Source organism: Phaethon aethereus, assembly GCF_964289735.1.
Source record: "Phaethon aethereus genome assembly, chromosome: 5".
Classification (NCBI taxonomy): domain Eukaryota; kingdom Metazoa; phylum Chordata; class Aves; order Phaethontiformes; family Phaethontidae; genus Phaethon; species Phaethon aethereus.
The window spans coordinates 2,353,220-2,375,617 of NC_138579.1; the positions used below are offsets into that span (position 1 = coordinate 2,353,220).

The 22,398-nt window shown below is 44.4% G+C and overlaps 1 protein-coding gene across 1 annotated transcript in view; it reads right to left on the reverse strand.

Moving 5' to 3' along the window:
- Positions 1–22,398, reverse strand: part of MDGA2 (MAM domain containing glycosylphosphatidylinositol anchor 2) — a 390,338-nt gene that overhangs the window by 126,110 nt on the left and 241,830 nt on the right. Inside the window, exons 7-8 of the mRNA XM_082000249.1 lie at positions 15,913–16,242; positions 2,341–2,634 (exon numbers count right to left, since the gene is read on the reverse strand). Of these exons, the coding sequence (XP_081856375.1) occupies positions 2,341–2,634; positions 15,913–16,242 (624 nt within the window). The remainder of the gene's footprint in view (positions 1–2,340; positions 2,635–15,912; positions 16,243–22,398) is intronic.

Below are 22,398 nucleotides of genomic sequence, written 5' to 3' on the forward strand. Positions count from 1 at the left end.
TAAACTAAATGACTAAGATGGAGGATCCAAGTGGCCAGAAAACAAAAACTTTTCTAGTTCTTACAGCAAATCAGTGACTGAAAAGGGGAAAGAAGCCACTTTCCATCTCCCTTATTCATGGGGACCATTGCTCCACTGTTTGTATAGCGGTTCTTGTTTGCAGATGCACAGGGGACTCTGCAAATCAGCTCTTACTGAGTTTATTATTCATGTTTCTTCTCTGCCGTTCAAGATCATCACGGCCTGCAACACCACACATGCCAATCTGTAGCCCAAGCTATATGAAAATCTTGCACATTATCACCTTTCTCACCCATCGCTATTGCTCTCTGAGGAACTAGTCTTAGTCAACCATTTCTACAAGCCACGCTGCTGCTGCTCTCCTCCCGAGCTGTCCCAACCCAGTGTCCCAAGAGCAACAGGCTGGGGAGTATCACAAGTTTTCACAGCCCTGGTCGTCTTTAATTTACAACCACACTGAGAAATCTTTTCTTGAGTTTTTAATGTTTGCAATGGATAGCAAAGGTATGTCCCAGCAAAGTTGTGGTAGCCAAAATATACCCCATCCAGACTTGGTGCATACACCTGGTAAACTGCAGCAACGGAAAACCCCCGCAATGGCTTTGTGCCGCTGCTCTCCACACTTTCCACAGCACTGACCCCCCTCTCTCACACTGTTCATGCTGTGAGAGCCCAGGACATGGTACCACCAGCCCCATCAGTCCTGACAATGACCTGTGCCCTGGTGGCATGTCCAATTAGAGAACAGACTTGGGGCGCCGTCCACATATCCTACATTCTACCCTTCCATGTCTTTCATCTTACACCTTTTCATGACGTTTACCTTCTATAAATTACTTTTTTTGTGCAGCTAAAATTAAACACCTATAATGACGATGACTTGCTGTAGGAGATCTGAAAGAGAAGCTGTGTGTCATCAGGAGTAGTCCTAGTCACGATAACCACAAAAGTCATCATCAGAATAACCACGACCCTAGTAATAATGATATGAGTAAGAATTCTTGTGTCAGCAAGGGCCCCCTCAGCTCCGAATTAAGGCAGTTCGTGCAGGCTGGTCCAGCCCGTTCGTATGAGAGCCAGTCTTCCCTACAACAATCCATGTGCTTTAAAACTGCCACCAGTAGCAGACTGAGCCTGCCATGATCCTTCTATGCTCTACAGGGAAAGACAGACCCCTCCAGAGGATGATCTAAGATCCAAGCCATTTTCTGCAATCTCTAGAGACAGAGCCAAAGACACCTCTGCTCCAAATTTAGATACATCAGTGCGGGCAGGATGGAGCCAGGCCTAATGCAGATGAACCCACAACCAGCTGAGAAGGCTCCAGCTTGCCTGCAGGCTCATCTCTCAGGAGGCTCCTCATGTCATTAATCCACGTGACTGCTGGCTGGGACAGAAGCATGCTTTGATAAAAACCTGTGCTGGCACACCAGTAAATAGCTCTGATGAAAGTGCTGCAGATACCACAACACGTAATCAAGTACATAAATAATTTGTTATACAACAGACCTTGGAAAAAACAAATCAGTTGATTATTAGTAATAACTATGTATATTGCAGCATCTTATCCCTGGAGGGCCCAAAAGAGGTCAGTTGTGCTGAGCACAGAACACTGTATAAAAACAAATCTGCCATAATATTTAAGCATCTGAAACCAGAATAAATGAGAGCTGCACAAGTCACTTCATAAAAAAGTGAAAATAAGTACCAACAATACAGCAGACACATGAAAGTCATTTAGTGAACATCTTTATCAGAGACACAGCAACGAAGAATGGCTCATTATTTCCCATAAACCATATCAAAACAGACTTTTAATTTTCCAATAATAAATGCTGAGCATTTCCAAAATAACTAATTTGCCCTTACGTTTTCTTTCCCATTCCTGATGCTGATCATTCACATTCAGAGTCAGAGCAGACGACGCAGATCTGCATGCAGATCAGCGAAGCTGGAACAGCTCTTGCTCTCATTTTTTTCTCCTTGTTTTACACAGCATCAACAAATAAGATCAGTATCACGTCTGCATTTATAGAAATATGTCCTCCTATCTCACATGCTTGTTCCTGTGTCAAGAAATTTAAAGCTAGGCATTGGGAAAATAATGATTGCCTCACACTTTTTTTAAAATATAAATGGGACTTCTATGTCATTTTTACATCTACATTTACATTAAAATCATGGACTCAGGGAGCCGAACAACACAGCATCAAAAATGTAACAACCGTAAGACTCTTCCTGCTGTGTATTTAAGGCAGAAATAAATCAAGAACTTTCTCTCAACAAAACCACATGGAAAGAAAACAAGGGTCTACTTACACTGTACAATGAGCTGTACCAAAGCTTCTCTGGGTTTCACATTAAACCCGTTGTATTGGCTGGTCTGGCACCTGTAGGTTCCCGTCATCTCCCTGGACACGTTCACTATCCTCAGGATCCCATCGTAGCTCTCCGTCTGCATCGCCCCGTCAGGCATCGCGACCTCCTTGTCTGCTCGGGACCAGAGAATGATGGGCTTGGGCTTCCCTGTCACCTGGCACTGCAGCTCAATCGTGTCCCCTTCCCGGGTGACCAAGGGTGACTTTTCTTGAGGAACAGTCAAATTGGGTGGGACTTCAAAGCAGAAAAAGAGACGGTTCAACAATTAGCATTACAGAGACATCAGGTGACTTTTTTGCTTGTACAGTCATAGTTATATGTGAAGAATTCCTTCATACACAGACAATAACACACAGTGACTACACGTATTGGAAGACTGTTCAGTGCTACTATGTTTATGAGACATGGTGCTCAGCTGCTTGAAGTGGTTAAAATAAGATTTAACAGCCCCAGCTATGACATTTATTTGCCTCCCGGTGAATCTCTGACACACCAATATGCCATACCAGTGTATATCAGCACTTTTGGACCACCGGTTGCAGCTAGCACTTTATCACTGTGTCCTGGTTTCAGCCAGGGTAGAGTTAATTTTCTTCATAGAAGCTAGCGTGAGGCTATGTTTTGGATTTGGGATGAGAAAATGTTGATAAGGTGCTGATGTTTTGAGTTGTTGCTGAGTAGTCAAGGACAATCCAGCTTCTCATGGTGGCCTGCAGCGAGCAGGCTGGGGGTGCACGGGAAGCTGGGAGGGGACACAGCCGGGACAGCTGACCCAGGCTGGCCAAAGAGATATTCCATACCATATAACGTCACGCTCAGTATATAAAGCTGGGACAAAGAAGAAGGAAGAGGTGGAGGGACGTTCGGAGTTATGGCGTCTGTCTTCCCAAGAAACCATTACGCGTGACGGAGCCCTGCTTCCCTGGAGATGGCTGAACACCTGCCTGCCCATGGGGAGTGGTGAACAAATTCCTTGTTTTGCTTGGCTTGCGTGCGCGGCTTTTGCTTATTAAACTGTCTTTATCTCAAACCATGAGTTTCCTCACTTTTACTCTTCCAATTCTCTCCCCCACCCCACCGTGGGGGAGTGAGCGAGCGGCTGTGTGGTGTGTAGTTGCTGGCTGGGGCTAAACCACGACACACTGCAAGTTATGGCCTTCCTTTTTATGAGTATTTGGCACTAAAACCCCTTTTTTATAACAGACTGGCTGCTGATTTTATCCCGCTTGTAATGGCTGCGCAATGAGAAAGAATGATGCCAATTCGGAAATCAGCTCAGAATTCAAGACTTGAAACCAAAACACAGTTGGCGTCTTTCTATCACAGGAGGTTTATTACAACGGTATTTTTTCGTAGGGATTTGCATTAACAAATCTGGAGGCATATGTGAACAACTGTTTCCAGTAGGAGTTAGGCATCCCCTCGGAGCAGGAATACCCGGCACTGCCGCACAGTGAGCTGGCGATGCCCAAGGGCCCGTCCCTCCTCCACTCCGCGGTCTTGCAAGAGCGAGACTTTCTAATTGCCCCAGTGCCTCTCCGAGTTATTAGCCACGGCTCCGCATCACCAGTCCTCGGCAGTGAAGCGAAGAGCTTGCTCACCATGAAAGAGATGCTCCTGTGCAAGTTACTTGATCAGAGGAGAAATGGCGCAGCACCCCGGCAAAGGCATCAGTGTTTGCACGACGGGCATCTCAGTGAGCTTCCACCATCAGTCCCACCAGAGGCAGCCCCTCTGTCTCAAGTCATTTAGGTGACAACACTGGATAATTACAAAGCACTGCAAGATCCACCATCCTGACAGGAATGTTTTTGCCAATTATCATTCCCATCTCGTCATACCTAGACTGGGTTTATATCCAATTTCTTACTCCTCTCGCAGCACAACACAAACGAAAGCCCCGCCTCTGAAGCTGCCCGTGATCTTCAGATCACACATGGTGCCTTCGGCCCTGCGGACTCTTCCTTAGGGCTGCCGTGTGGTGGGTAACGATACGGAAAAGCCTGATTTGAACACTGCCTGCCCTCTCTTTCCTTTTGTGCCTTCTGAAAACTCAGGTGCCCTTATGGGTCTTCTGTTCTGAATCAGGCAGAGAGATGCTTTCTGTTTTAAAACCATCCCTCCTAAGAGCATCACCTCTCCACGCTGCGCTGCCCTCAAGTACTTTGCTTGGATGCCAGGACTGACAAAATACAGCCCACACCGTAACTCCTGTCTGCAGCAAAACATAATCAAAGGCTATTTTCAGGCCCTCAGGGGCAGAAACAACAGACTTGTACCAGTGAGAAACAGTTCCAGCTTTCCCCCAATATCTACCCCGTGTCTATGGACCTGACAAGCCTGCTAGGAATCAGAGTTTAGATCAGGGATTTCATAGGTACCAAAATGCTGGTTTCAGCTGTTTTGAAGACTTTAATAGCTCCTCTGAATCTGGTGGGACATGCAAAAGTGGAAATAACTTTTTCCACGGGAGAGTAAAGGAAAAATTATTTTATACTTCAAAAAAAGAAGGAAAAAAAAAAAAAACCAGAAAAAAGAGAAGAGAGAAAGACTGTTTAATAAAACATTCCCAACATTAATAAAACATTCTTATTTTTCATTTATGCTTGTGTGTGCCATAGCAGGTCCTGAGCACAGGCCAGTGCCCAGGAGACCTGGATCACTTGGAGGGAGCCCAGAGAAGAACCACCCCATGAAGATGCCCAGAAGCCCCTGGTGAGGAAGGGCTGCGGGACACGAGACAGTCCACCCCAGTGAAGTGAGAGTGGCACAAAGCCATGACAGCAGTCTTGTCAGAGCTCTACCAGAGCTCAGAGAAAAACTACAGAGGGAAAATGGTGCTGAAGGCAGCGAGGGACAAGAAGGAGATGAGCGTGGCTCTGTGGTCCTCCGAGATCTTCTGACAGCATTTCTCCATCAGCGTGTGCCCTTCCCTCTACCTCTTTTCTACATCCCGCGCTTTTGCTGTGAAGTACACGGTACTTGTGCTGGACCTGCATCAGCCAGGTGCTTGCGGTGGGACTCCTCCACCTTCTCTCTTGAAAGCGAGCACATCAAAGAGGTACCAAACGGCCACTTCCTAAAGCAATGCTCTACGAAACACAGACTAAACTGGGAAAAAGGTATTGTTCCGAGAAGGAAAGTATAGTTGAAAGAGAAAGGTTTGAAAGCACACTGTGAACTGCCTGCCTGCAGGAAGGAGCCTCCTTCTGAATATTTTTTCCGGCTCACCTGGCTTGTGACTTCTCAGCTTAGTTCAAATAATACACAGCTCTGTCTGGACCAGTAAAGAAAACATTTACTTTGTCCCTTCCCCCCTGGGCAGTGGATCTGCTCCCTGCTGTGAATGTGCTTTGATGAAAGCATGTCCCAGTTGGTACAGATGCTGCAGGCTCCCTCGTAGCTCTCCTGTTGCTCCCTGCCCCTCCGGCACCTCCAGCTGCCCCGGGGAAGCACAACCTTCTCCCATCTCAGGGATTCACTGACCGTGAGAACCATGAGGCCAAGACCATGGGATCACAGCCCTCAAACAAAATACCTGCTATCGAGAGGGAAAAGGTCTGCTATCTGCTGTGCACCAGCCTACAGTGCTATCCACAGTTCTGCTTGCAACCCCATGGTGCAGATGGGTCCAGGACATCAGTTTTCCCGTTGGTGGTTGCCTGTGTAGACCTAGTTCTGGACACGTTGTGCTGGCAGCGTGTTCCAGACTCCATTCTTTCCAGACTTCCATCAGAGCAGCAGGTCTGGACTATAAAATCACACACTGCCTTGCTGGGGCAAGGGCTGTAACTTCTCATCTCAAGCACTGAGCCAGAGGCAAGACTTTCTTTGGCACAGTGACTGGTCCTGTGCAAACGTTGCCTGTGAAGGCAACACATGACAGAAGAGAAAGAAAAAATGAGAGAGCAGGCAGCAAAGCCAGCTTCATGTGTGGGGGCTGATCCAGCCCTGCACTTGAAACAGGGATGGGATACAAGTAAATTGAGCAGCTGTTCCCCAGATATCCACAACGTTCTTCTGGTTTAAGAAACTCCTTCTCTAAGCTCATCACGGGAGGAGTAAGTGGGCAAATTTAGTGTGTCCATGAGGTGGACCTAGAGAGGAAGGTGGGCAGAGATGTAGGAGTGCCACTGGGACTCATGAAGACTTGTGTCCCGTGCAGCCACACTGCGGGGATGCAGGAAGGCACCAGCCCTGAGCTCCAGCTGTGGAAGTCTGCCAGCTGCAAGAAACAGCGTCTCAGACCCAGAGGCAGGGGAAATTCAGAAATTTGTACACTCAGAGCAAACTATGAGTCATGTAAGGAAGAAACCAGGAAAGAATACACCCTGCTTCTCATGGTCGCATGTAGCTTCTGGGGGCATTTGAGAGGAAGGAGAGTGAATGGCACAGGACGTGCATCTTTGGGAGGGGTGGGGAAAAAAAAAAAAAGATGCATGCTAAAAAGGTCCTGTGCAACTGTGAGCAAGTAATTTACCCTCTCTTTAACTCAGTTTTCTTCTGAAAAATAGAGATAACGGTATTGCAAAAACTGCACGCTGCCAAGATAAGGAGCAGAGACGACGAGGTCTGCAGGCGGGCTGATAAGATAGGCTGTATCAGTACCCCAGATGGAAAGATACCTTAAAACACCCTGACTCATCTCCTGTGGCATTTTGCAACACAACCGGTATCTGTCACGTTGTAAGCCAGCCAATATATTATTACGGTTTACTGTATTTATTAATGTTCTTGTTACTGGAAACAGAGAAGAAGAGAGGAGGGACAAGGCCATCTATTAAAACAAATGATTTCATGGGCAATGCCATAAATAAGAAGCCTGACTGCCGCTTTCATGTATCACATTCGACTGACGGTGCCCAGGACAGTGAGCTCCCACAAAGTATTTCTCTGCCCCCACCGCAGCAGTTATGGCTATGCGTCCCCCGTTAATTCAGATGATGATTCTCTACTGTCTAATTAGGAAGGACAACACTGAATCTTTGCTCAGGGAGGGGTTTGGGGTATAAAAAAGGAAACCCTACCGTCTATTTATTTTCACAAACTCACAGGTACTTAATTATCTCTGAGATGTCTATTTTCCTGTCAAATTTGGCTTAAATTTGTAGCTTTTAGCTACAGGGTCAAAAAATATAAGGGCGTGTAGGAGATTGTGACACACCAACTGACAGGCACTGCCAGCCTGATCAGGTATGACTTGTTTTCATAATCAGTAAAGCTAAAAAAAGCCATAAAAGAAACTCAAATCAATGCAATGCCCACAGAGAAATCAGGAAGACGGGGGGGAGGGGGAGAAAATAATAAAGAATTGAGGAGAAAATAAACGAAGTTGTTCTTAATACGACCCAAGATGTCGGGAGGCCCCAGCAGCAGGGGCCGGGCGGCGGAGCCTGCTGTGGAGGCGGCCCAGCGAGTCTGAGCGAGCTGCCGTGTAGAAACACAGAATCACGGAATCGTTTAGGTTGGAAAATACCCTTGAGATCATCAAGTCCAACCATAAATCTAGCACTGCCAACTCCACAACTACCATGCCCTTAAGCACCACATCTACAAGTCTTTTAAATACCTCCAGGGATGGTGACTCAACCGCTTCCCCGGGCAGCCTGTGCCAATGCCTGTTAACCCTTTCAGCGGAGAAATTTTCCCCAATACCCAATCTAAACCTCCCCTGGCACAACGTGAGGCCGTTGCCTCTCGTCCCGTCGCTTGTTACTAGAGGCAAGGATGCCTGAGCAAGGTGCACGAGCGAAGGTGAATGAGCAAAGGTGGGTGAGCAAGGGCGCACAACCTAAAGCACACGAGCAAAGGTGCACGCACACGGGCGCGCTAGCGAAGGTGCTGCCCGTGGGGCGAGCAGAGGGGGTCCAGCCAAGCGAGGAGCAGTGCCAAGCAGGTAAGCGGGGTGCTGCCAGCTGTGCCGGGGTGCTGCCAGCTGTGCCAGCCTCCCGCTCCCAGCAGGTGCTGCTGCTGCACCAACAGAGCCTCGGAGGGGCTCAGCCCTCCTGGCGACGGCATCAGCACGTCTCCTGCAGCACAATAAAGGTCAATTCTGTTCCTGCTTGTGCAGAATAATAAATTAGCTAAACGCTATATTTGAAACAACAAACACTACCTTGTTCATGGAACAAGTGACTTAAAAAGTAAGTTGATACTCTTAGCTGTTAAATCTGTTCCTTAAAGTAGAGAGTTATCACTTGAAAAGCAAGTGTTAGTAACATTAAAGTAGCACCTACTTTAAAAACACATACTATTATCCTTCGACATTGGCAGGGGCACACGCACAATAGGGCTACTCTTGACATATGTCCACTCCTGGCTCTTAAATAAAACGGTCTGAGACAACCTTTGCCTCTGAAAGTCGCTGACGCACCAGAAGGTCAGATGGCAGAAGGTATCACTGTATTCTTGTCCTCTTTTTTTTTTTTTTGTTAAACTGCTCCCTAGGCAGACGTGTCTGTCTGTTACTGGAGATAGAAAACCAGACCAGACCCTTCTGTCTGATCTCCTGTGGTAATTCTACTGTAGTTCCATAGGATCCTTGATCCAGCACAGTCACTGTGTCTATCGGAGAATGGGGACAGGACCAAAGTAGCTATTTCAAAGAAAAAGCCAAAATGCGTGAGCCTAATGTGTTTATTCACAGTGTATTCTGGGTAAACACAATCTCGGCAGTGATGAGGAGGCTGTGGGCTGCGAGAAGTTGTGGGGCAGTGTGATCAGGCTGCTTAAAACAGACTAATGGTAATAACTAGTAATTATAGGATAAAGCAGAGCAAAGGAGAGTTTGAGCTGCATATCAAGAAATAATCCATACTGGAGATTATTCAGAGACAATCTCCCAAAAGAAGTGTTGGAAGTCACATTGTTCATGTAATTTAAAACTAGCCTGGATAAGAAATATTGAAGAATCTGCACTGTACTGGCTAGGAGATAGAGGTGAAATTATTTGCGTATCCTCCTTCTCTAATATTTATGAATTTGAAGGTCTGAATCTCTAATACTAATCATCCTCTGCCAGAGACATGCATTTTGGTCCCTGTTCGTGATTCATACTCCTTATGTGATAGAGGTGTTTTTTTAAGACAGGGCAGACTGAGCTTTGGTATAGGAAGCTGAGCTGGTATACAAAACATATTTGAGCAAGATCATTTAGCCTTTGAAGGGCAGCCAAGCAATAATCAGGCTCTCTAGACAGAATCAGAACATTCAAGTTCTCTAGACATTTCTGTACACAGAGCCTAAAACTGCTCAGGGTACCCCTAATGTGCATTTCTTTTAGAAGAAGTCTTGGGGAATACTGGGGAGCATATGCTGCAAGGGTCTCCAGAGGTGAGAAAGGAGCCCTGGGGGAGACTGCTGATCCAGCCGAAGGGCTGGAAAAGCAGCTGAAGTCAAGAGAATTTACTTTAACCTTTCATCACCATGAAAGAGGCTCTACCTAGGTACTCATCTAGCAGGTAAATCGAGCGACCTGTAAGGAAATCATGTCCTGGTTTCACAGTCGCTTTCTGTTCTCATTGCTCCCGTTGCCTCTGTGCTGTCCTGCCCGTATGCAGAGAAGAGAAAGCACCGCAGCCCATGTTTCCATGGGCACAAGACACTTCCAATTGCAAGTGAAGACATGAACACCAACCACAGACTTCATGGTGTGGGCCTGTGTAAGAGATCTGCTTGTATAGCAAAATAATTCCAGAATCAGTTCTTATACCTCAACACACTTTTAATACCTTAAAACACCACCTTACTCTGCAGTCAGACTCTGAAGAGGCACATTTTAAACAGAGAACATACACAGCCAGCAGCAAATTAGCCAAATTAGCTTTCAGTCATCTCATGGGAGTCATGCTGAGGAGCTCCACGAGCCACACGCCATGCGAGACGATGAGCCGACTCCACAGCCCTCCAGAGAACAATAAAGAGATTCTGCAATATGTGGCCGCGAAAGAGGGTGTCTGTTCCCAGAAACCCCGCCGAAGACAGTCCGTGGTGGATGAACACATCCCAGAGAAATCAGACTTCCCGGGGGAACCAGGTGCTGAGGAGGGAAGGGGCCGCAGAGCCGGAGACCGCCTGTCCTCGCTGCCTGCCGGCGGGAGCGGGCAGCCAAGCAGCTTGGCCAGCCGTGCTGCAAGCTGTGCGACGGGAAGGGACGGCGGCTCCCAGGGATGGAATTAAAAAGAAACATCTCTGCACATTAAGTACTAAAATAGAACTATAAAAGGAAAGCTTTTTAACAAAATCCAGCATTTATCTGTCCCTTCTGTTCACCTATTCCTTTCAAAGACAAACTCCAAAGATAATGGCTCACAAAAATAATCAATTTACTGCAATAATGAAATGTCTGTCTATTTTCTGGTATGTCTTAGGGTTGCCCATGAACGATCACTCTGGACAGTGCTTCAGGTTTACAAATATCTTAATTGGACCACTAATTATCTCACAAAGCATTTTTTCATTATGCAAAGAGGCAGTACCATTATTTTAATAAACATCTAGAACAAAAATGAAGGTCTCTCTTATGTATTGTCAAAGGAGGAACAAGATGACCAGAGGACACATACTTCACAAACACATCAAGGCCACACGTCCTAACACAGCCTGGGCATTTAATTAATTCATTATTTAATAGATAGCTGATTAGCTTAACAGGGAAACCCTCTTATCATACTGCAGGAAGAACACACAACTGCATATATACTAGTTCTTCAGGAATTTCTCTGTCTCTGGCAGCACTTGCGTAGAACCAAATCTATCTGTCGACACGATTAGCCTCGGAACTGGAACAGGAGACCTGGAGGCCACCGGCTTGCCCTGTACTCATGCCCAAAGTCCATGTCCCCCTCTGGGATGTGCTTACCCAGCGTAGTACATGCTCAGCACATCTTCAGGTTCACCCAAAGATGAAGAATTTGGTTGACGTATTTGCCATGTAGGACATCTAGTTGTGCCCACACTGAGTAGGAGTGAAACAGTAGAAAGGACTCTTTTAGGAAAAGAAGGGTCACCACCACCTCCAGCCCAAGAGTATCAGCCATCTCCTCCATCTAGCCCTTCTTGTAGCAATTCAGAGCAGTGCAACCAGAGAATAAAGTAAAATACCCCCCTGAAATAACAACTCACTTCACTGCACAATACTACCTCCAGGGGGAAGATGAAAAGGGAATAAGCCAGAAGTGACAGATGTTACATCTCTTACTGTGCTGATACTGATTTTCGGGGGATAAAGATAGCATAAGAACCTATACTGAACAGAGCAGACCATACATCACCTAAAGCCTTATTCTTCCTGCTTTGAATACAATATTTAAGGCAGAGGAAAAGATCACTTACAAAGACTAACACACTCTCCTGATCCACGTCTCTTTTATGCTTACTATGAGCCTATTTTATTGCGGTTTTTTCCTTGCTGTTTTAACATCTTCTGCCTTCAGATTCCCCATGACGTGTGCACACACACACCGAAGAGCCATCCTGTCTTTCAGTAACATTTGCCCAGGGTTGGTTTTATGGATGACAGGGCTTTTATAGGGCGAATATTCAACATTTGATTCTTCGTTTCCACTATTCAGTGACCTACTTTATGGAGATGTGGAGGCTGCTAGGGGATTACTTCGGGTCCATTTATGTAAGATACTCAGGACATAAATCTATGCCTTTCCTGCTGAAAGTACAAAATGTCAAAGGAAAAATATTCCTGCTAAACAAGTGCAGTGCCGAGCATGCCAAGAGGCTGGTGCGTCCCTTTCTGATCGGCTGGAGGGACAGAGGAGACCTAACCATCTCCCTCCTTCCTTACGAGGTGACACAGCCCCTCCTGCCTCGCTGGGTGACTCCAGGAGGAACCTCGTGCACATCAGGAAGAGAGAATTCTCCCCAAACCCAGCAAACAGACACACAGCGTGATATTAATATATCTGTGCAAGTCCTGGCATTTGGAAAACGTTTTTGTGCCTAGGCCTTATGTTCATAATTACCACAGCAGTAATGAATCCTGATGAATCAGTAATGACCTTCAAAAGCACACTGAAACTATTTCAGCTTCCACTTAATTGGGTAATGAAGTCATACAAATAGGCAGAATTTCTTTTAAGATGCTAAATAAGGTTGATCCAAAACACTAGTTTTTCTTCCCCCTTTCTGATTTTCTTGAGTGTTACGGGACAGTAAATTTAAGAGCTGACATAATTCATCACTGCCTGCAGAAATAGTGATGAGCTTATAGGTACAGCCATCTAATGGATGTTTCCAATAAATCCCATCAATTTCCCAAATGATTCCCAAGCAAGTACAGATAATATAGCGTTCCTGTCTGCCAGATGGGCAATGCATGACTGCACAAACGTCACTGTCCACTTCACCCTGGCAAGCAGACAACAAAGTTTGCATTCAACTGCCATCCATCATGCCAAACTCAGCTCTTACCCTGTAATGGTCCTCTCAGTTCTTTACCTGTGAGTAAAGAAGCTTGAAGAACATGTTTCTTTTGGCCAAGAGACAGGCTGTTCCCTTGTCCATGAATCTGTTGGTTAGTGTCCCTACAGTCTTCATGGGATAACTGAGGAGGGAAGGGAGCTCAGATGGTCTCTAGCCCAAGCCTCAGCTCAAAGCATGGCCAGATGTGAGGTCAGCCCTGAGACCGCTCAGGGCTTTATCAGGTCTTCAAAAACCTCCTGGGATGGAGATCCCACAATGTCTGTTCCCCACCCAGACGCCCTCATGGGGAAAAAATTGCTCCTTATATTGAGCCTGAACTTCTCATTTCAACTCATGCCTGTTGCCTCTCACCTTCCCAGCACACACTGCTGTGAAGAGCCCAGCTCCATCCTCTTGATTACATCCCTTATAGGCAGGGGACAGCTGCTCTGAGGTGCCCCAGGGCTGTCTCTTCTCCAGGCTGGACAAGCCCCCTTCTCCCAGCCGCTCTTGACCATCTTCAAGACTTCCACTGGACTTGGCCCAATTTATTGAAGCCGCTCTTGCATCGGGGGTCCAAAACTGGACATGGTATCCACTGGCCTCCATGGCTGCCAGGGCAGGCTGCTGCTCATGTCCACTCGCTGTCTACCAGGACCCTGCAGAGCTGCTCCGGGGCCAGGCAGCCCCAGCCTGTACCACTGCAAGGGAACAGCCCTCCACAACTCTCTCACCAAGATCCTTGCGTTGCTCCAGCACAGTCATTCTGAAGTTAACTAAAAGTCCATAAAATCGCGCAAAATCATTTCAAGAGTTATCAAACAGTAAAAAAAAAAAACTTCTGGTTTATAGTTATAAAATTTAGCAAAAAGAAGTAAAATATTCAAGGATGCCTGAACACAAACAAAAAATAAATAGCAAATAAAAATAAGAACTAACTAAATTAAATAACACTAGTGTTTTCCTCCTGTCTCTCAAAGTTTGTGCATGTGTGTATTACGTTTCGGGGTGGGCCATCGCAAAGGTGAACTGTGTAAATGTTGACTGCTTGTTCACTTATACGCACACAAATTCTGACTCTCTGTCAGTGACCACAAGTCTCTGCATCTCATTTTCCAAACACACCTTATGCTCAGTCCGCTTCTCCAAACTATGCTTCACCACTTTGGCTATAAAGGTGCTAGAGAAGACTGTGCTGAAGGCTTTACTAAAGTCAAGGCAAACAGCTTTCCTTTCCCTCCCCCTGCCCACAGAGACAGTTTTTTTACCACAGCAGGCAACCAGGTTGGGTCAGGCACAGTTCAGTTCTGATAATCCATGCGGGTTGTTTCCAGTCACCTCCTGGTCCTTCACGTGGATTGACATGGCTTCTAGGAGAACATGCTCCCTGACCTCCCGGGGACTGAGGTGCACTCACCTGCATCTCCTTCTTGCCTTCTTGGAAGATGGGCTAAATTTCAGTTTTTCCAGTCTTTGTTGGATCTCCTTAGGTGACCACAACTTTTCAAAGATACTAAAGTGGCCTTGAAGTGACACTGGTCAGTTCCCTTAGATACCTCCTGTCCAGTCCCATGGGCTTATATATGTCCATTTTACTTACGTGGCCCCTAACTTAATCACATGGCTTTATTTCCCAGGCTCCTATCCAAACCACAGGTCAATCCTGCCTCATCTTCCTGTTGTACAGAACAGCCTTCATTAAATCCTTTCAGTGGGCAAGCCTTCCAGACTCGTGTCAGAAGCGATGTGGCGCTGAAGCGGAATCCATGGTACCAGTATAGTACTGAAGATTGAGGGCAAGTTCATGTATTAAAATCTAAACAATCTTTTAAGTTGTAAGAGAGATTATTTAGACATGACATATACTCGCAAAGTATTACTGATGTAAAAATTGGAGAATAGAAACGTGGATATACTCTTTAAGGAAAATGTCTGCATTTCAAAATTTTTTTGAAAAAGTAGAAAGCATATACTTGAATGTGTTTGGTAAAAAGGGGTCAGAAGATGTCTATTAAGCGTTTTCTTTCCGTGCTATAAAAATGTTTTCCACTGTGTTCTTTATCATCTTACTTCTAAACAGCACGCACCATGTGCCTTACCCCAATGGATAACAAGCACAATCTGAGGAAAAACACAGCAACGCTTCATATAAAAGACAGGATGGATAGTAGATATATACTGACATTATTTGCCTCTGCATTTTAACATAAAAGTGTTCCGAAAATAGAAATGCTTTTTTTTATCCTTCTTTGTAGAAATCAACCAGAAACAACTCTTTTTTTTTTTGGTTGTAACTAATTTTTGGCAGGAAAAAATTCTGCATTCAGAATGTTTTTTAGCTCATTTTATTAACATGGACTAGCTCAGTTACTGAAATCAACTACTGGGGGAAAAGTCTATGCAATCTATTGGTTACAAACCAGTTTTTAGCAATGGGATAAAGAAAAGCAGCCAATTACTATTGTGTTACATATTCCTATTTCACAGTAGGAATAACAAGATATTTATTATCAATCAAAGTAATAGTCACAGCTCTAGTCAAACTCATCAAAGAGAGAGACATCTCAATCGCTGATCTGGGAACGTATGTAACAGATGCCTTAAACTTTTTGCCTATTGGGAATAGCATGATTCATCAACATGCAATGAGTAATTTTTAAGAAGAAAGAGCTCCTTCCTCCATACTTGGCACTTGCTGGTCGATTAGAGTAGCTGGATGGTCTCCGTTTGGTTAACATAACATCCTCCTGTTTCTCCTTGTAGTTTCCTACCAGTGATTTTTTTCATTACTCTGGATGCCTTGCAGTCCTAAATAAAGGCCAATGTCCTTTTATAGAAGCAGTAACTTTTCTGACAGTAAAAGAGGGCTTGTCTGGGTAAATCGGACATTAATGTGTTCTTGGGAGAGAGCACCACATGCCACCTATTCAGGTTTCTGTCCTTTAATCAAAGCAACTCAGCCCCTGGCCTAGGGTCTGCTTAGATATCCCCATGGTGAGAAGTGCTCTGCATATACACCTCTTTTTACTATGAGTCAACGAAAGCCATAGTTTGGCTATATCAAAGTAAAACTGGTATCAAAGAGCGCCTCCTTACCTGTACTGCTGGAGATGTTGACATCAATGCTGATATCCGATATGCCACCTCCCTTCAGAGACGCAACACACGTGTATGTCCCAAAGTCAGTGAATTTCAAGTCAATGATGTCCAGGTTTGTGGTGCCAGGTGAAACATCGGGGTCAGTCTGTGTGATGACCATCCTTTCAGAGCTTCGCAAGGGCCGTCCATTTTTAAACCAGCTGAACGTAAGCTCTTCAGAAGGGATGGCTTCCACCTGGCAGGAGATTTTCACCTCTCTCCCAATCTGGATGTTGTCATCTTTGTGATAGGGGTCAGGGGTGATCCAAAAACGTCCTTTTTTTAAGGCTGAAATATGCAAAAACACAAGTGTAATACAATGAAGTACCAATTTTGCATATTTACACTTTGCAAAGACTTAGTATGCTCATGGTTCACTTTATGCCTGTGTATGATTTTAATAGGTCCAACAGGACAAGGGGTAATGGTTTTAAACTAAAAGAAGGGAGATTCAGACTAGCTATAAGCAAGATATGTTTTTACATTGAGGGTGCTGAAACACTGGAACAGGTTGCCCAGAGAGGTTGTCCCTTCCAACCCAAACTATTCTGTGCTTCTGTGATGCTCAGAATGTCACTGAGGCTTCCAATGCACACATTTAGCCCATGGTTAATTTTTTGTAGGATCAGATCTTAATCAAATATCATCACAGATTATACATTGCTAAAGTACTTGTCATTTCCAAAATGAAAAAAAGGAAGTCACAGCACCTAAATTAGACTGAACTGCTGACAACTGAAGAGTAACCAAAATAATTCATGAATCTTCAGTGTTTGTTACCTGTCTCTCGAGGTATTTACAAGCCTTTTCTGACCCCATGTTATCAGAGCACTGAGAGAAGAGAAAATAGAGATATCAACCTAACATCACTAATACAACCAGTAGTGTCATCTCCAATCTATCTGGAAACAAACATGGTCATGCAAAATAGCTTTGCTCCAGCTGGTTAAATAAGAAGAGGTAAGCACATGCCTGAGGCTACAGCCTGCCCCGGTTTACACACACTGTTCCTTCCCCATGGCAGCCCGGAGGGCTCCCTCCGTCCCCGCGGCTGCCCGGAGGCAGGCTGCCTCACCCCGCTGAACGGCAGAGCTGCGGCAGCCGACTGCACTGCCCTGTTCAGGTGGAGGAATTGCTGCCAGCTCCAAAAGGTAAGGGGGCTGAAAGTACGCATTTAGGCCTTAGCAATGGGCAAGGGGAAAAAGATGGTCTTCTGAGGTACAGCCATGCAGGAGAGCCCATCACGAGCACCTGGCTTGCACTTCCCTGGCTGGGTCTTGCCAGCTGAGAAGAACCCATCCCGTACTCACAGGAGCAACCTGAAGCCGAAGGTTGCACACACAACAGAGAGAACATTATCGCTTAGAGAGGCACAGTGTATCCCAAGGATCTCTGTCTGCATTCAAGACTATTCAAGCCCACAAATTCAATTGATTCTCTAAACCACAGCAAAGCAGAGATAAAGTAGTCTCAGTGTTTCAGATGGGAACCCCAAGGCAGATGAGTTTTTTGAGGTCATTTCAAAGGCAGGCTGAGTGCTCAGGAGAGCCCTACACCCAACACGAGGGCACAGCCACTCTGGAAAACACTATTGCCCACCATCTTCCTGGGGAGACCAGCATCTTTTACTAGCATTCCCTCATCAATCTACTGCATGGGAGCAAAATAATACTGCAACTCACTTATCTGATTTTTTTCTTGTCACTCTTTAACTGAGCATAAAACTCTCCAGAAACTATCATCATTTACATCAATAAAGGGATTGCTCTAAAGCAGTGTTGGTATGATACTTATTTTTGGAAGAGTGCCTCAGAATCAGCCATTAAGTCCTTCAAATACACATATATTTTGATGTACTGAATATAAAATGCTGCTTATACAATCCCAAGATCCCCCTCCCTCTCTCTGTGTGTAAGTATGTACGTATGTTTATATACGCTATCTCCAAATGAAAAGTCCCCCAATGAAAATACCAGTTAGAAACATTACAAGCAAATACTCAGGTTGAAAGCAAGCCCTGGAAGACAAACATCTAAATCCACCATTTCTTGTCATTGTGTCGGCTTCTACTGAACAGTTTCCCAAGTTGCCCTGTTGATCGCTCCCGCTCTATCTGCATCTCCACGCAGGCACAGTGCCCCACATGTGGAGCATCTGGGGAAAGGCTCCATTTGCAGCACTCTCCTGTCTGGCCTCATTCAGTTACACGCTTACAGCCACTGAAGTGTGATGTTGTTACAAACAGCAAAGGCTATGAGCTGAAAATCTCCCTGGATCCCATACTGCGGGTAGTACATACATCCTACTTGCTGCGTACAGAAAGTGTAACAGCGTCAATGGAAATAGATGTATGAGGCACCAAGCATGCTGAGAAAGCACAGGGCGTCAGCTCCTTACATCTCTACAAGTAGTGAAAATGCTAATTCAGACTTAATTTTGTAAGCTCAGTAGCTCCTTGAACAAAACAACTCTTTGGAGCTTGCAAATGCCATGCTGAATTAGCACTTCCACAACTTTCGAAAGAATTAACATTTAATTAATAATTAGGCTTTTTTTTCAATGTGGGAAAAGAAGCGTAAAATCTGGCTACTGTGGACACCCCCCTTCACATGGTGTGAAAACTTCTTCCATTGAGGAAGCCAGCCCTTTTAATCAGAGGATGAAAAGATTGTTAACATGTGCTGTGCTGATCAGGTATGGCATGAAAGGCATTTGTCCAGGCACTGCTATTTAGTTGTAAATGTGTATTCAAGAATCCAAATGGTTGATGTGTTTTTAAGAATTTATTATTCCGTTTATTTAAGAAAGTTTTGTGAGTTTTATCACGATTAAATTTGCACGAAAATGCACTAGTCTTTACCGAGCATCTCTCATTCCCCTTTAAAAGCTGCAGCCAGTTCCCCAGGAAGCAGAATGAACACGCAGCTTTGATTCAAGAGGATGAACCATACGTTGTATGACAGCTGGAAACTGCCACAACAGGTAACTTCAAAACACAAGCTGAACTTTTTTGTTTGAAAATGGAAGAACAAATAATGCTTACATACACACAAAAAGTAAATTTATTATGCAAATCATTTTCGGAGAGGGAAAAAGAAAAAATAACTCATGATAGGCATGATGAGAAGCACTTTCAAACAGAATTAGTTGCTAATAACCTCAATAAACTATTCTTATTTCCAAATTCTTCTCCTTTGCTTCAAGTACTCATACCGACTATTTCAGCAGTTTCTCATTCCTAAAAAGGAACAAGAAGCTCTAACAGAAAAGCCACATTAACTTTCCCCTGTCCTTTGTTATGGCTAGTGCTACAATAACCCCTGCAAGCTGGGGTAAGGGGTACGGAACCTCAAACTTTGGGCCACAAGCCACATACTTCATGTGTAAGGCCAGGAAAGGCTCTACTCTCTGGCTCATGGAATACATTACAAAAACAGCTCAGTTTTGTGGCTGTTGCTTGTTGGTTTGGTTTTACGCAGGCTGAGTGTTAGGTTCAAGAAGTAACCGGGCTGGATCATCCAGTGCCCTGATCCGGCACAGCCAACTCTAATCACTGAAGAACTGTGCAGAGCATATATCTGAGCTAAGTATTTTTCCCTATATCCAAATACAAGCAACTCTCCATGTTACTGCTGTGATCTTTGTACCAAAAGGTGATTACTGGGATGATTCATTGGTTCTTGAGAGAAAGATATAAGGCAGGTGGCAGGTAAAGAAAGTCAACTCTTATCACCAGCTCTTGCTTCAATCATACCAGGTCCCTCATCTCCTTAGAGCCTTACAGATGGAAAAAAGCAATCCTGCTTTCACACAACTGCAATTCAAAAGATTCACAGCCTTACAACAAAGATTTTAGATAGTCTCTAAAAGACTTGTGAAGTGTATTTGTAACCCTAAGCCTTTTTCCTAATCTGTCAAGACATCTTGAGAAGTCAACTTTTCTCATTGCATGCTGTTGCTCATACTTGTAGTCCTTGCTGGTTCCCAGATTTTGTAGAGGAAAATAAAAACTCAATTTCCTTCCTCTCAAGGAGCAATTCACTGATTTTGCTGGCAGCTGTGGCGGTGTTAGACGCAGCTCACCTGTGCCTGTCCAGGTTTAAGGCATCAGCTTCGTAATACGGAATTTCAGGAATAAATAAATACAGCAGTGGGTTAAATACTCAAGTTCAACATACAGAATGGATGTATTTAATGTATGTGGTGCAAGCACCTGGATCTCATTTGGTGGATTCCATGGCTAACACACGGTCTTTATAAAATCGTAAGTATCCCATCACTGAAAAATACAGAAAAAGTAAAATTACTTGGCTAACTCTTGTTAAAGGCACACAAAATGTATAGCAGTACATCAAGTAATGTTTTACTGCAGAAATGCTGAATTATTTATGCTCCCCTGAAATAATTTCCCTGCTGTTTCTCTCAAACAGCAGAGAAAAGGCACGTTTCAACTTACGTCATTACTCTGATGCATGATTTCTGTGACCTGAGCTTCGTTGTATTACGACGACACACATAACTAATTGCAAAGCAATTACAAACTTGGACTAATATGCAGATTTTCTATGTTAAATGAAAAAAGTCCTGTGTTTAAGTTGCTGGATCACGGGCCACCAGCTGACCAGGAGTTTGTAACACTGGTTTCCTGTGAGATAGGGACCATCCTACCATGCTCCCTTGCAATGCCGGCAAACAACAAAACAAATATTAATACCTCTCGATGCTTTCGTAGACACCAGTTTGTCAAAGCTATCATCCAACTTCTACACAACTAGGCTGGGTTTCAGATTTGTTTGTCTGAATGATTAAATGAACGAATATATGAAACAAAGGAATCTGCTCCAGTATCACAACCTTGGAAACTGCAGTGCAGTCCACGTTGTCTGGTTTATTTACTTTTATGTGAAAGCCCAGCATAAATGGGTCTCTGTACTAAATAAAAAGTCATTCCCACTGACGAAAGACTCCTGGAAATCCTTCTAAATGTTTCTTCCTTCATTAACATGTCTACCTCTATCAAATCAGTAGAAGCAAAATAAAAGTTCCTATCATAAGCTCCAAAGAAACACAAAGTCTTTGTTTATTTTGGCTGTGGGCAACAAAACTGCATTGTCTTCAGTATTCCACAGGATATTGCCCTAAACTATATTATCAAACAGCTAAGCTGAGTATAGACAATTTAACAACAATATCTTTCTCACCGGTGAATACCACAGTGCAGTCTGTTAAACTTCATTCTGTTACATTAAAATACGTTATTTTATGTATATGGAACACTGAAAACTTAAAATTTGCTTTGTCAACCACCAAAACACATGAAAGCAAAATAACAAAAAGAAAATCATTCAGTATTACAGTCTTCTACCCTGATTCTCAAACAGCAGAGCAAAACCATGCTCCACGTAACAAATTCGCAGATATCAGCTCTCTATAATGAAAGTTCACCTGGATTGTGACATCTGTACAGTCTGTACATCAATTCTGGACACAGACAAGCCTACTCTGAAGCATCTTGTACTTAATCACTTCTGTTCTTTTAATGAGGAATGAGTATTGTCCATCATACTTCAGCACTGTTGCGGCCATGGTACCATGTATGGAAAATTTCAACAACAAACCGGGGACTGCATTTACAAATGGAATCCTATTCTTCTGTGAACAACGCAGCCACATGGACACCTGACAAAAAGCAATGTCTCAGCTTAGCTTCAAGTCCAAATGTACCTAAAATCCAACTTGCATACGTGCTTCACTCCATGCTTCAACAAAGCAACCTGTAGCCAGGTCAGGGGTAGAAAACCTTACTCTAGTGAAACTGGACCTCATGATGTGTCAGTGGTTTTGAGTTTGGAGCATGGTGTGACTCTTGGACAACACAGAATAGGAAGCTTTACTAATGGGATGCAGTTGTTGAAACGGTAAGCTTGTTGGATAAAACCTGTGTGGCCAGCTGATGCTTTAAGAAGTCAATTTTCCAAACAGCAAGCAAAAAAAGATTAACAGATTTGGGGGAATAATATAAATGGAGGGGAAAAAAGTATGTCCAGATTCAGCGTTACATAAAGAAGATGCGGTTAAGAAAGGCTAAAATATATGGTTAAAGGCTCATACATCTGCTGGTGACTAGAATAACGGATAAAGAAAAGCTGCAGTTCACACGTTCCATCTGCACTCCCTCGTTGCCTCTGTGCACTGAGCACTTCTAATTCGGCAGCACACCGGCAGCAAATTGAGCTGCTCAAGTCTCAGCCTTGGGTGCCTCAGCTCTTCCCTCTGGATGTGCCAAGGTTTCTGCAAGTCCTGTTTCCTGCTTCCACTGTTCACTTTTTATTTCTTGTGCTATTCTAACACTCAGCTACTATAATTACAGTGGGTTTTGGTGGGGGTTTTTTTGATCAAAGCATGATTGCGAGGCAACAGACACCTCTTTCCATCCAGATTTTT